Raw genomic sequence first — 14,208 nt, 5'->3', positions numbered from 1 at the left:
GTATGACCCGACTTGACCCGACTCAAGCATGACCCAACCCAAACCCGACCCGCATAGGTTATGGAATTAATCTGAATTGACCCGAACCGAGTTGACCCGACCCACTCTTACCCAACCCATTTACCCGAATTGACAGCTTTAATATAAATAATATTCCTTTTTTTTGTAAGTGCATTACTTTGACTTTCGCAATATAGATATAATTGTACTAACTTTGATTAAGTAACATATAAATATGATTTAATTATGTAAATGCTATTGTATTAGTCAATGTCTTTTATAAAAAAACATTTTTTTTTTATTCATGTTTTTACTAATGAATTTAGAAGATATTATTGATGATCAAAGTTGTGTATTTAGCAAATATGGCGGTTAAAGTGGTGCACTTAAAAAATTGTGGGAGTATGTGTTGTTAAATGTTATCTAAATTAATAACGAATAACTTTAAAATAACCGTGCAAGTACAGGACCTAAACTAGTAATACAATGACATACAAGACCATACTTTTTTTTGAAGCACATACAAGACCATACTAATTGTCTTCTTAGTTACCGAAGTCAAGTCCAGATAGGAATTTAGGATCACAATGCCAGTCTTTGCACATCAAGCCATGAGTCCAATGAGCCATGATAGTGTGTCACGGCCTTTAGATGATAATCCCCGCAACCATCCATGCAGATCACCTGTCGTGCCGGGGTTGGCAGGCTGCACGGCTAGGACGCCCATCTCATCCACCATTGGTGCCATTTCGTGGACTGCATTATAAAGCCAATTGCATCCCAACTCATCCACCATATCTACGTTCTTTCAATGACTGCATTACAACAAAACACTCTTCAGATTTTCTCCAAGCAATGCCCACCATTTCTACATTCTTTCAATGACTGCATTATAACAAAACATAGTTCAGAATTCTCCAAGCCGATGATCTACACTCAAAGATTCAAGCTCAACAGGCAGAAATGAAGCTAGAATCAATCCATTTATTGTCACCCATATATATATGCCTCCTTCATAGTGTTTTTACAACATCTGATGCTGAATATCACGCTTGGTTTTACTCTGGTTCCCCACGTCAATTGAGAACTACACTGGCAAAGTAATTTACATTTACAACAATCGTTACAGGGTACAACTATCACATCTCTCATATAAATTACAACTACTAACACTTTACAAAGAACTGATTTGCAAGAGAAAAAAATTGAAGATCAATCACGAGCTTCAGTGGATAAAAAGTATTATTCGCCTCGTATCATTAGGGACTGAAATGGCACCCGCTTAATCTCCACAAATGTTGAATACTCTTTGTCTAGTGGCTGTCTCCATGGCTCCCCATCTGTCTGCATAAACGATTGTTTCCACTCACCACCTCTAACTTCAAATCTAATCGCAGCAGCCTGAGATACAACAATAAAATTTTAACACATTGTTGTAATTTCTTCTCAGGCAACTTAAACACCTCAATTAGTCAACAGCACTGTCTCCGCCAAATGAACAAAAGCTAGGCATTCGGAAATCACCAGTCTTGGACCAAGCCTATATGCCTTTTCCAAACCTTTTGATAGTATTTTTCTGCTCAACTACTTTTTAATTCTTTAAGTACGGTGTTTTAACAAGAATAAGTGGCCTCAACTCTTGTTTCGGTAATTACTAATTAGCTTGAAAGTGTCATGTCAGGAAAAAAAATACTTGTCTGGTGCATCTTTTGAGTAATTATGTTCTCTTTGTTTTCGGGTTGTTTATACTTCGTATTTTGGAATGCTCAATGTCTTGTAAGTTATGATCCAAAAATGTTCTAAAACTATTAAATTTAAATCATAACTACTGACACAAAGAATAGGCAACTAAAATGGCAAGGCTTATTCAATATTACTTGACCTCAAGTTCAGGTCTTTGTATAAATGTTATATTACTGTCATAGGTAATACATGTTACTAAATGGTTTACATGACATGTTTATAGTGCTTAAACAGTGACACATGGAACATAAATAATCCTAGGAGCCCTATTTGTTCCAACCAAAAAATTGAAAAAACAAAATTGAGCCTCAAGGGAAGCCTGAGCTTAGTTCGATAAGCTTTCAGCAGCTATTTTGGTCAGGCTAAGCTAAATTCATTTACATGAGTTGCCCCACTAGTTCTTCAACAAAAAATCAGTTAAGATTCATAATAATAATAATAATAATAATAAATTTAAAAAAAAAAAAAAAAAAAAACACTAACCTGGGCAATGTGCTTGGCAGATATTAGTTCTACCATAACAAAAGAAGCATGCCATCCATGTTTTAAACCAAATATTTCAAGAAGACCATCATCAGCATTGGCCTCAACAAATCCTTTCTGCAGAATTAAGAAAGCATTCGCAAGTGGCCACATATTAGAATAAGACATAAATTACAATTTAGAAAAAAAAGCATTGAAGGGTCAGCTCCATACAACTCTCATTGTTAGAAATTAACAGTCAGTCACATACTGTTTCAGAAAGTCCAGAAAAACGATCATATTTTCTAATAGTCAGGGTTACCTATTCTGTATTAACTTATTAATATTTTTGTTCCAATACTCGATACTTTAGCCGTTTTGCATATTAATACTCCCAAAAATACATTAACAAGGAGGGGTAGTGGAGAGTAAGAATAGATCAGCAAGGGTGGGGTTTCTTTATTTGTCACCATTACTCCAACCAAACACCATAGCGGCTTGGCTTGGGGGTTTCGTTCATTTGCTTCCCTTTTTGAGTTTGCTTCTTTGCAGGGTTACCTAATAGGCTAATACTCCCCTCCCATCCGTGAACTCCCGATTTCAATAAACCTTAATATTTATTAGGGCGTATTATTTATATCGTATTATAACCCCAAAGAGCGTATTACAAAAAAACCTCAAACGTATTACAATACTCCCACCTAGCATATTGCGAATTCAAACTCGTTCTGCGCATTAAAGCGTACTACATATTAGGTAACCCTGCTAATGTGGAGAGAAAATGCGAATGAAATGATTACTATGTAGGACATAAAAGTGATATCATGTGAGTCCTAATACTATTGGGTTTAGGAGACTAACAAATTATTCCGAAAGGAGAAAGTAATTAATATTAAGCCATAAAGAAAAAGCATCACAGCAACAATGGCATATGATGAATTCAAATTTATTTATTTTTATTGATTTTGTAACATATCAAGATTGTCCTATAATCTAACTACATGTCTTAATATGCAACTGACCAACTCGTGTCAGCCATGCTAATGATATAACTATTATTACCTTTTTTTTAACTAAGGAGAAATGAAGGATAAAGGAAGAGGGGAAATTACCTTTTCCAAGTATTCTGGTCTCAAATTACCCCATGGATGTCTTCCACTTGCATAACTATGAAGATTCAATGCAACTATTGACCTTACACTGGAAAATAGAGGACAAATATGAGCAAAAAATAGAACCTTTAGACAAAAACAAGCCACATGCTATCACTAAACGACTAACACGGCAGATTGAAACATACTGTAAACTAAATAGCTTGACAAACAAAAGAGTCATATAAACCAGTCAAGGTTACAATATCTCAGATAATTACTTTGATGGAACCCGAATTTGCTCCCATTCTGAACTGTTGATCTTTTTTATATGAATCCTCAAGATGTTATTGAGTCCCCTGCAAACATACAAGTACTCCCACATAAGAAAAGTCTACATGGAAAAAGCATGATATGATGCCACCTCATATATTTATGATCTAATATCAGCAATGGTAAAATACAACTTCAGAAACAAAATTAATCAGAGAAAAATTCCAAAAAAACTTGGCATTTAAGGCAAAGCCACACTTTGAAAGCGGACCTATCAAAAGCATATAATATAAACTTGAAGACTGTGTCAGATAACTTGAGTTAAAATGATATTCAAAGGCAGCAGTAGAAAGTATATAGCTTATAGTAGCTTACAAAATATCTAAAGCATTCAAAAGGCATGATAAAAGTCGTCAAGGATAGTGTGCACTACAGATAGGAAGGGCTAAACTAAAAAAACAGCAGCAGACTAACATCAGCATACTGATAATGAAAATCAGCAATACAAAGAAAGTCGTACCTTAAGCTTGGATCACTAACACATGGTGTGAAGAACCAGCCCTGGGTACAGCTGTATCCAGAATATATCAGCTGCAACATGATGAAATTTAATTAAACAAAAGACAAAAGAAAACAGTGTCAACATCAATCTACATTAAGGCAATCAAGAATACTTCAACTAATAATTATTTAAGTTGTGGGTGATACATCAACTACAAAGATTAAACTGTGATAATGTCTGTAAATTCAGTTTTGTAGACACCAAATTTCAAACCAAAGGTGAACTGATGTTTCAGCATGATCAAATTGGACCAACAATTGTTTGTGACGTCTAGTTTTTCTAAGGTTTTCATGTATTTTCAAATTATTCCTAGTTTTGAATCATTACACCCACGTCAGACACATGTAAGGCCATGCTGTATGCAAGCCAGGTAGGTATATATTATCAATAGCAACAAAAAATGAGCCATGAGTCCAGGGGGGGGGAAAAAAAAGTGACTACTGTTTGCAATAATGACGAGGAACCAAGAATGCAATTACTTTCATGATACTCTTCAGATTTCAGAAAGTTTGCAGACATATCTTATAAAAGAACTTATTCTCCTCTTTCTTTATGATGAAACAACAAGATCTAAAATCACAGAACTGGGTTCAGAAATTGAGTTATACAGATATGACAGGCAGACAGGATATGTGCCTAAGCAATTAGAGAAACCATTTATTTTAAACATGATGATCAAAACACAATAAAGAGAAATTGAGAAGGAAAACAGTTGATACGACATCAATATATTAGTCATACCTTATTTGCAACCGGACCCTGTGCAAGATACGGCTTTTCATTACGCAAGGTATGGAAACCATAAGCAACTTGTGCATCCATACCTGTAAAGACAAACAAGAGTAACTAAGATCTGCCGAAAATTTTTCACAAAATTTATCCAAAAATGCATGACACTTGATAGAATCTAAAAGCCTTTTTTCCAAGTAGCAGACAAGTTTATGCAAGGTGATCCATAATTGATAAATTTCAGCAACCCTAGTAAGCATAGTGTTGGAAGAAAACTAAAAAAAGAGTGATTAATCCTTTATAATTATCTTGTGAAACATTCTATTTCATTACAAATTTAGTTAAAAGAGAATATTTCAGTCTGTCGTTCCCATTGAACTGTCAAGCAAGCAGACCAATCCACTAATCCAGATAATGCTACAACTTTTTTTGTAAATTTATCCAATCACTTTTCTATATTTACATACTAAGAAACTAATTTCATGATTTTTGAAATATCTTTCACATTTCATTGCCACTTTCTGCAATTTCACTAGTAACTAAAAGTGCTTCATTAACAGAAATTACAAAGATTCACAGCATAATTGATCAAGTAGGCTTGTACTCAACTGTCAAATTGGGAACAATTGTTGCATTATTGGCAAAATGAAACTAAAGAGGAATATAAAACCAAGCAGCAAGCTTGAAGAAATTGGGGGTACAGTGGTCCTATGAACAGCTTAAAATGACTACATAACTGCTAATGAAAAACAACTAATAACTGCACAAATTATAGCTAAAGGAATTTACCAATGCTAAAATAGTTGTAGAACACTCCATCATAACAAGTCACTTTCTCAGGAAGACGGCCAGCAAGCAAAAAACCCTGCAAAATCCCAAACTTCAACTCGGGAAGAATATGAAAACACTCCAACAGGCCCAATTATTACAATAGGAATCTATGCATGTAGTCCATTGCTTTTTTGGGCTTTCCATTATTTATTTTTTTCTTCAAGGTAGGCAGCACTTAAGACATTGAAGTGTATTGAAGAGACAGGAAAGTCAAGGAAATGAAAAAAAAAGTGTGCAAGAGACTAATAATGCAAAGATAGCTGGATTTAAAACCTGATCCAGAGTGCATTCTCCTGTTGACTTCAACGAATGAGGAAGCTCCATAGCTTCTCCAGCAGGCATTGTTATTGACACATGCCAACTGCAGAATAATAAAAAAAATAATAAATACACACATACATAAAATGATAGCAGGAGATAAACAATAATGCTGATCACTTGTAACATAAGTCCATTGGACCTTCCTTATTTGCAAGCATTAATAATAACCAAAACAACCATACCTTCATCACAAATCATTGCATCTTAAAGGTTACAAGGGTACAATGCCAACCAATTCAAACCCCCCCACCCTCCTCTCTCTTCTCTGTTGCCCTCTCTCTCTCTCACAACCCTAAGATCACCCATGTTCCTTTAACAGTATATTTCCAAGTAATCCAGCACAAAGACAGCCAGCGAGTTAATCTCTTATTTCAGGTATACCAATAAGTCATCAAGTATTAACCAGTAATCAACAAGGACAGATACATACACTAGTACTGAACAGCGGCAGACATACCAATACTATCAGGCATTAAGCAATCACTATACCTCAAGCATAACTGCGAAGAAAGTAAGAAATCAAGATGCAATTTGGCAATTAGGTCCTATTCTCTTCATCTGATTAATACTGAACTTTTATAGTACTGGCCTTAACTTGTAATTTACTGGCTAGAACTGAAATTTTACTGATTCACTGTTGACTTTGCTCTTTGAAGTTACTTATTTTCTACTTAATAAAACTAAATTTCACTAAATAAAATTTATTTTTACTGATGAATACATATAAAAACTTTTACTTGCTGATTTAAGCTTTAATATTTTATTTCTGGGTGAAGAGAACAAAGCCATGATGTCTGGTCCTCATGATTCTACAAGCTTGCTATGACTTTCAATAGCATGACAAATGTTTAGTAAGAATGAAATGATTATTTCAATAGAACAGCTACTGGCATTCCAAGGACACCGCCAGTAGTTACAAAAGGTCAAACTATAATGTATGATTCATACAGAGCAATGTTAGAAAATTTTATTAACTTCCGAAATGTGCATGTCCACTAACAAACCAAACAATAGACCCCAATGACGGTGTCACACTCATAAGTTAAATTTATATTTCTAACTGAGTTGCAGCCAAGCACAACCATAGTTACAAGGACTTACAACTTACAAGTTGATTCCAAACATAGGCGAGAAATTGCATAATAAATATAAATCAAACCGTAAACAAGAAATTCAAAGTGGAAAACAATTACCTGTCTAAACGAGAAACAGTGCCAATGCTAGCCTTTTGAAGAGACCTTTTGACAGCTGACTTCCAAGCAAATGGAAATGAACCACCCTGTTAATAATTGATCCGAAACCAAAATAGGGGGCACAATCAACAAGATGCTCTTCTTAATATTATTAAACAACTTTTATAAAAAGGATAAAATTAAAAAAAAAAAAATTTTAAAAAAAAGGCTCCATCATGAACTGGAAGATGGGAAAGAAAAGAGGATTTACCCAGCCAAAACTTCTGGACAGATCATTCCCTGTGCCAAGGGGAATGACTGCCACTGGAGGAACCGGAGTTCTAGACTCTTTGTGAAGTTCACCCAGGCATCCAAGTACCCAACCAACTGAACCATCTCCCCCAGCAACCTGCCGAACAAACGAAGCCAAATTAGTTACCGTAAAACAGACAGGTGCCATTAATGCATCATTGTTTACAATAGAAATGAGGAATCCATGATCAATGCATCCATGGAAACAACAATCCATCCCAAAATAGTGTAAAATGCAAACCACTTAAAGCAATCTCTCTTATACCCTTTGCTTATCATTTACTTGCTTCAGCTATTTCACAACAAGAACCAGGTTTCAGTGAAAATTGAGACATGTCACTCACTGAGCATGTCTCTTTAATTATCTAGACAAGTCATCCTCAGAAAATGGAAAATTTGAAACCAGATAAGAAGCTAACACATAAACTACTATGTAACCCAAAATTATTAGGACTATAGACGAAGCTCTTATTACCAAAATCAGATACATGTGAGGAGTCATATGTCTTTTGAGAATCCTAATTTGCATCAATCAGTCAACTTGTAACTAATTAACACCATATGGTAACTTGGTAAGACACTTTAATGTTAACCGTTCTCCCTGACACACATACACACTCTCACATCACAGTCACACGTTTGAATTTCTGCCTGTGCAGCTAAAACCTGTGAGCCACATCTTAGCCACTATGTGCAGATAACAAAAGAGTATACATTCTTGCCTCAAAAAAAAAAAAAGTATACATTCTTCCACAAAAGAAACATAGATTGATGATTTGAGAACAGCTGGAAAGCTTCAAAGGTAAACATACCACGACTCTCAACCTATCACGAATCTCTTTCGCACAGGAATCACCCACGCTGGCCAATTGCTCAAGACAAGCCAATCCATACCGCACGAACTCGTTAGGCTTAACATCTGAAAGGTCAAATACCTGAAATAACCAATAACCAACAAATAGAAAAAGGTTACTATTATAGAAACAATCTTAATCACCAAAAGAGCCAACCAAAAGCACCTCCATATATATATATATATACTTTTTTTTTTTTTTTAAATGATGCTTAAAACCATCACAATTCACGACAATCACTTACCAAGTATATTCTTAGCTAGCAAATCCAAACAATTATTTCAAACAAGTATACAGCACAAAAGGCCAAAGAGTAAATAGTGCCAACAAGTACATCAAACCAATAGATAACTTTGTCTGCTCAAAATCTAGCTGGGTAATCTAGAGAATTACTTAGTAAATAAAATCTAAAAATCTAACATTCTGATGAACAAAACTACGAATTGTTGAGCTTTTTAGTAATCTTGCCAGCACAGTTTAGAGGCAAATCATTACAATATCAGTCGTTACAGCCTGAATTCAGCATTTCATCAGCCACTCAAATCTTACAGCGTTGCAGATAAATCCAACAAAACCTAATAAATGTTGTCATAATGAAACTTTTTTTCTAGGCACTCAAAGTGATAGATATCCGCCCCTTGATTAGAGGGACGGAAAGAGTAAGATAATAAAGCATCAATTCATCAAATACGATATCTTAACTTCAAACAACCATATATCCACTAATACAACACAAACCTAGCCAGTATCTTTTCAGAAAAACAAACCTTTCAGGCTCCATTAATTCTCAAGAACCATGGTGCACCACAATATATCACAGTGAGCTGCTTTACAGCCTTGAAAGAGGCACAGTGATTAAATGATTCAGATAGATTAACTTCAACCTGAACCAGGGTTAAAGGTTACAGGTAGAGACGATAACTATCCAACATAACCACAGATTCTCCACTAGCCTGCAGAACCATATAACTATCCAATCTCCAAGATCTTGACTTCTATGTACTGCATACTCTTTACAGGTTATCTTAAATGCCAACTCAAAACAAAATTGTAAGTCAACGTAGTGTTCGATCATCTCTTTCACCTAATTAGTAAGATCTAATTGGTTCCTTTGAAACCCAAAATATGCACACTGAATGCCAAACATAATGGATGAATGTATCTCATTCACAAAGGAGTAAACAAATTCATCAATCAAAAACCCACAAATCCATGTCAAGTTAGGTAGCTAGTGGTTCACCAACTAAACTCTTCCAGGAATCTAACCATAAAAACACTATATAATCCTCTGATAAAACCCAGAATCATAGTTCCATTCACCTCGAAAACCCGATCCAACTTGCAGCAACTTCCTCCCAAGAAGACTCACAAAGACCCCCCACAAACTTTACAAACTCATAAATCTATAGGAATCCAAGAATTAAATCATCTATGCATTATAAAATAAACCTCTCAAAAAAAAAAAGGAAAAATTACAAAAACCAATATTACTCACTGATAACACATGAACACCGAAAAGCTCATGAAAAACACTTCATATCATATCAAAATTAATCCATAAATTCACACATGTCATCAACCATCATCTTACAGCACCACCGACACCCACCAACCAAATACCAGTAGTTTAAAAAAAAAAAATTAAAAATTAAAACTTTCTCTTCCCTCCAATCTTAAAATTTCAATCACACTTCAAAAAACCTTACTTCCCTCTCTTTCTCCACATATCAACTCCAAAGTCCAATCCATACTTAATACCCCTATTTAAAAAATACTCCCTCTGTCCCATTATAATTGGAAAACAAACAAGAAACACTCCCTTCATCCCAGAATAATTGGAACACGATGTACAAGTACAATATTCAATCAATTTTTATTTTTTTAAAAAAAAAAAAAAAAAAAAAAACCAACCCAATTCACTAATTTATCAAAACCAACACAAAAACCAAATTTAAACAAAACCCAACTCAAAAAATCAAAACTTAATCAAAACCCCACAAAAAAAAAAAAAAAAAAGTGAGGAGAGGGAAAATTAGACCTGTTCTTCACTCATTAATTGTTGAAGCCGTAACATAAGTTCAGGACCATGTCTCCCACCACTTCTGGAATTAATAAACACAACCATCGGAGCAACCGGCGGCGTATGAACTTCTTGCGCCGCCGCTGATTCAACCCCAGCAGAAATATCCTTCGAATTAATCGCACGACGCATTGCTAACCTTATATATTCGGGGATCAAAATCCGACAACGAAGCTCCTCTTTATCAATTCTAATTCCAGATAATCCGCAACCTCTTAATGAATCAATCATTGATGATCTTGCTGCGGTTGTTGTTGTTGTTGATGATGATGATGATGTTTTGCCGCTTGAATCTGTTACTGACCCACCTTCGCCGGAAACCACCGAGTTGGTGGCGGAGGAGGAGGTGGTGGTGGTGGTTGTGGGGTCCATTCTCTCTCCTCCAAACGTCGTCGTTTTGGGGGAATGAGGAGAGAGAAAATGGGGGGTTGAAATGGGGTTTTTGATTGGGTTGTGATGGAGGATTGGTGACAGCCCGGTGAGAGAGAGAGGGGATGAAGATGGTAATGGTGGTTTTCACTTTCAGTTTTTTTTTATTGATATTATTATTATAATCTATAATTTTAGAATTTATATTTAATGTTTTTGATGATGAATTTACTGTTTTGCCCTTGGTAGTTGGAAGTTATTACAATGGAAAATTGATTAGTACCGTTGAACATTTATATGGAAGCGAATCCAGCTACAGTGTGGTGTGGTTGTGGCTTGTGGGGCCATTTTTGCTTAAAATTCTTTGATTTAAAAATAATTCGATTTGTTAAGAGTTAATTAATTTAGTCAAGGTGTGAATGTCCACACTCCAATTTCTTCATTGCATTTAATGTAGTAGCCAACTCTAATTGCCACCCTCTAAGGTTATAGCCCACAATGTAATAGTGGTTCTTACTACTATAAATAGCCATGTAATTTCACTTGTATGATACACAAAAATATTACCAAGAGTAATACATAAAAGTAGTAATACTTCTCTTATTACCTTCTTCTCTTAATCCTCTAATTTCTATATATTTCATAACACGTTATCAGCACCATCTTCAATCAGGTATACTTATACCGATTATCCAATTTTTACAAAGATTCAATTTCCTTCACGAAATATATTTTGAGGAGTATGCTCTATAGTTGCCCATATGGGATCCTCTATACCAGAAACTCATAATATATTTCTCCACAAAATTACTCTACATAATTAGCCATGTTGATAAAAATGAGGATATCAATACATACCTTATTTATGATATTTAGTTTGGTAACTCTCATGCATGGTTATAGAAAGTAATATATAATTACTTTTGCATGTGGAAATATTTGTTGTATGCATGTTAATAAAGTAAATTTCATGGTCACACAAATCATGTTTATACTTACTTACTTGTGCATAATTACTGAAATGAAAAAAATGATGCAGCCTTTATATTTATTTAATTTTTAGATTACACACTTTTATGTTTCTTTCAGTTTTCGAACCCTTGACCTCATGAATAGATTAGGGTTCTCGGACCACTACGGCTTGCATCCCAGTGTGATACTTATTTACGTTTGTAAATATTTATAGTTTGATTACGATTATTTTACCAGTCTACTAGAACATTGTATGATATTTTTTACAGTAGTGTAAAGCTGAAACGGATAATTTACCCCCCTATAAAAGGCGGATTACACCCCCTTATTTCACCATACAAACCTTATCCCCTCCTTAAACTTTACCCAAATTATCTCCTCTTCTTCCTCCTCCATTTACACCGGTCACACACCATGTTCCCCGTCGACAACCGACAACCACCACACCCCTTTACCTTTGAAGAAGATTTAAGGAAATTAAAACTATATTTAGTTTTAATTATGGCCCTAGTAGTTTTATTAATGGCAATGATGATTTTCATCATTTTACATAAGTAGCGCTCGGTTTTTCGACAAAGGGAATTCATGCATGTAATCTCCGTAGTACTTCAAGTTTTTTTGTCTTCTAGGTAGATTATAAGTGCATTTTGTTATAATAAATGTTCCTTTTGTCTTATCATTAATGTATGTCATTAATATTAATATTATTATTGTTGTTGTTGTTGTCGGTGATATAGTAATAGTAGTAGTATTTATTGTTATTGTTATTATTATCATTGTTATTGTTATATTTGTTGTTGTCGTTGTTTACCTAAAGTAATTATCATGTTTAATTTTAGCTTAACTTTATGTAAATCATAATAATAACCCAAGGGGGAGAAGCAAATATGTTTTAAATGGATTATTATTATGATTACAAATTGATTACTTTAATTATCACTTGCTTAATTGGCTTAATAATAATTACCTATTTGATTGTAGTTAAAATGGGAGACTTGATGAAAAGACAATTTGACGTATTAGACTTGTCTGGACATAATTATCTTGAATGGACAGTTGATGCCCAAATGAATTTGAAGGCTCAGGGATTGGAACATACAATCAAAGAAATTACCATCCCAGGAAACGAAAAAGATGCCCCTGCTCAAGTTAAAGTTCCAACTGATCAAGAGAAAGCAAAAGCTATAGTTCTCTTAAGGCATCATTTACATAACAGTTTGAAAACTGAGTATTTAATGGTGGAAAATCCCAGAGAACTATGGGATAGCCTGAAAGGAAGATATGACCACCATAAAAGGGTACTCCTTCCTTCAGCACAATTTGAGTGGACAAACCTGAGATTTCAGGACTTTAAATCTGTCAGTGATTATAATTCATCACTATATAAAATCGTATCAATATTGAGATATTGTGATCAACCAGTCACTGAAGTGCAAATGATAGAGAAAACACTCTCTACATTCCATGCTAACAACATTGTATTGCAACAGCAATACCGTGAAAGAGGCTTTGCAAAATATTCTGAGCTTATTTCTACATTATTGGTTGCTGAAAAGAATAATGATCTTCTGTTGAAGAATCACAACCTAAGACCAACTGGGTCTCAAGCATTCAATGAAACAAATGCTGTAGAAAGCTCAAATCCACCTGAGACAAATGTTGCTCATAGAGGTGGACGTGGAAAATATAATAACCGTGGCAGAGGTCGTGGAAATTTCCGTGGACGTGGCCGTGGACGTGGTTATGGCCGTGGTAGAGGCCAATTTCCCCCTAGAAACAACACTCAAAGGGGGCATCAACAAGGAAACAAAAATCAAGCCACCACAAAAGGAAAAGACACATGTTATAGATGTGGCATGACTGGACATTGGGGACGTACTTGTCGTACGGCCAAACATCTGGTAGAACTATACCAGGCTTCCATTAAAGGGAAAGAAAAACATGCCGAAACAAATTATGTTAATGAAGAAAATGTCCCTGGAATTAGCCTTGATGTGTCTGATTTCCACATAGACAATGGTGAAGCTGGTGGTGAATTTATCTTTGGAGAGAATAATCATGTTTAGATAATTCATCAATTACTATGATATGTATTATGTTTTCATTATGTACTTTTCTTGTATGTTTTTTTTTCATGTTCAAGTTATATACTTTTAATTTTTCATCATTAATAAAGTAAGTCCAGTTTAATTATCTTAAACTAATCTTATACTTATTATTTTATGAAGATATGGATCTGCCCGAAGTTGGTTCCAAATTTCAATGCCTTTTGGACAGTGGAACAACACACACTATTCTGAAGGATAGAAAATATTTTTTAAAGTTAAAATTATTTCAAGCAAATGTTAATACCATTTCTGGGTCAGCCAAGCTAATAGAAGGTTCTGGAAAAGCTTGCATAATACTCCCAAATGGAACAAAATTAATCATTAATGAC

At 34.7% G+C, this 14,208-nt stretch overlaps 1 protein-coding gene across 1 annotated transcript; it reads right to left on the bottom strand.

Annotated features, from left to right (window-relative positions):
- Nucleotides 1–964: 964 nt before the first annotated feature.
- LOC145635474 (diacylglycerol kinase 4-like) lies at nucleotides 965–11,085 on the bottom strand. Its single transcript, XM_081686757.1, has 12 exons — nucleotides 10,389–11,085; nucleotides 8,309–8,431; nucleotides 7,456–7,593; nucleotides 7,206–7,291; nucleotides 5,965–6,052; nucleotides 5,650–5,725; nucleotides 4,873–4,955; nucleotides 4,090–4,160; nucleotides 3,578–3,655; nucleotides 3,318–3,405; nucleotides 2,227–2,343; nucleotides 965–1,401 (listed from the first exon to the last, which is right to left on the bottom strand). The coding sequence occupies exons 1-12, from the start codon at nucleotides 10,800–10,802 to the stop codon at nucleotides 1,243–1,245; spliced, it is 1,521 nt and encodes a 506-aa protein (XP_081542883.1). The 5' UTR covers nucleotides 10,803–11,085; the 3' UTR covers nucleotides 965–1,242.
- Nucleotides 11,086–14,208: the final 3,123 nt, after the last annotated feature.

This window comes from Chenopodium album, chromosome 6 (genome assembly GCF_948465745.1).
Source record: "Chenopodium album chromosome 6, dcCheAlbu1.1, whole genome shotgun sequence".
Classification (NCBI taxonomy): domain Eukaryota; kingdom Viridiplantae; phylum Streptophyta; class Magnoliopsida; order Caryophyllales; family Amaranthaceae; genus Chenopodium; species Chenopodium album.
Note: the sequence above shows the minus strand (reverse complement) of the source record. Positions and strands in the feature narration are given on the sequence as shown.

Bases quoted from the DNA above. Each gene is read 5' to 3' on its own strand.
- LOC145635474 (XM_081686757.1), bottom strand. From the start codon at position 10,802: ATGGACCCCACAACCACCACCACCACCTCCTCCTCCGCCACCAACTCG. The intron at 8,432-10,388 runs GTCTAATTTTCC...TGGTTATTTCAG, and splicing joins AATTAATGAGTGAAGAACAG to GTATTTGACCTTTCAGATGT. The intron at 3,656-4,089 runs GTACGACTTTCT...GTATGTTTGCAG, and splicing joins GTTAGTGATCCAAGCTTAAG to GGGACTCAATAACATCTTGA.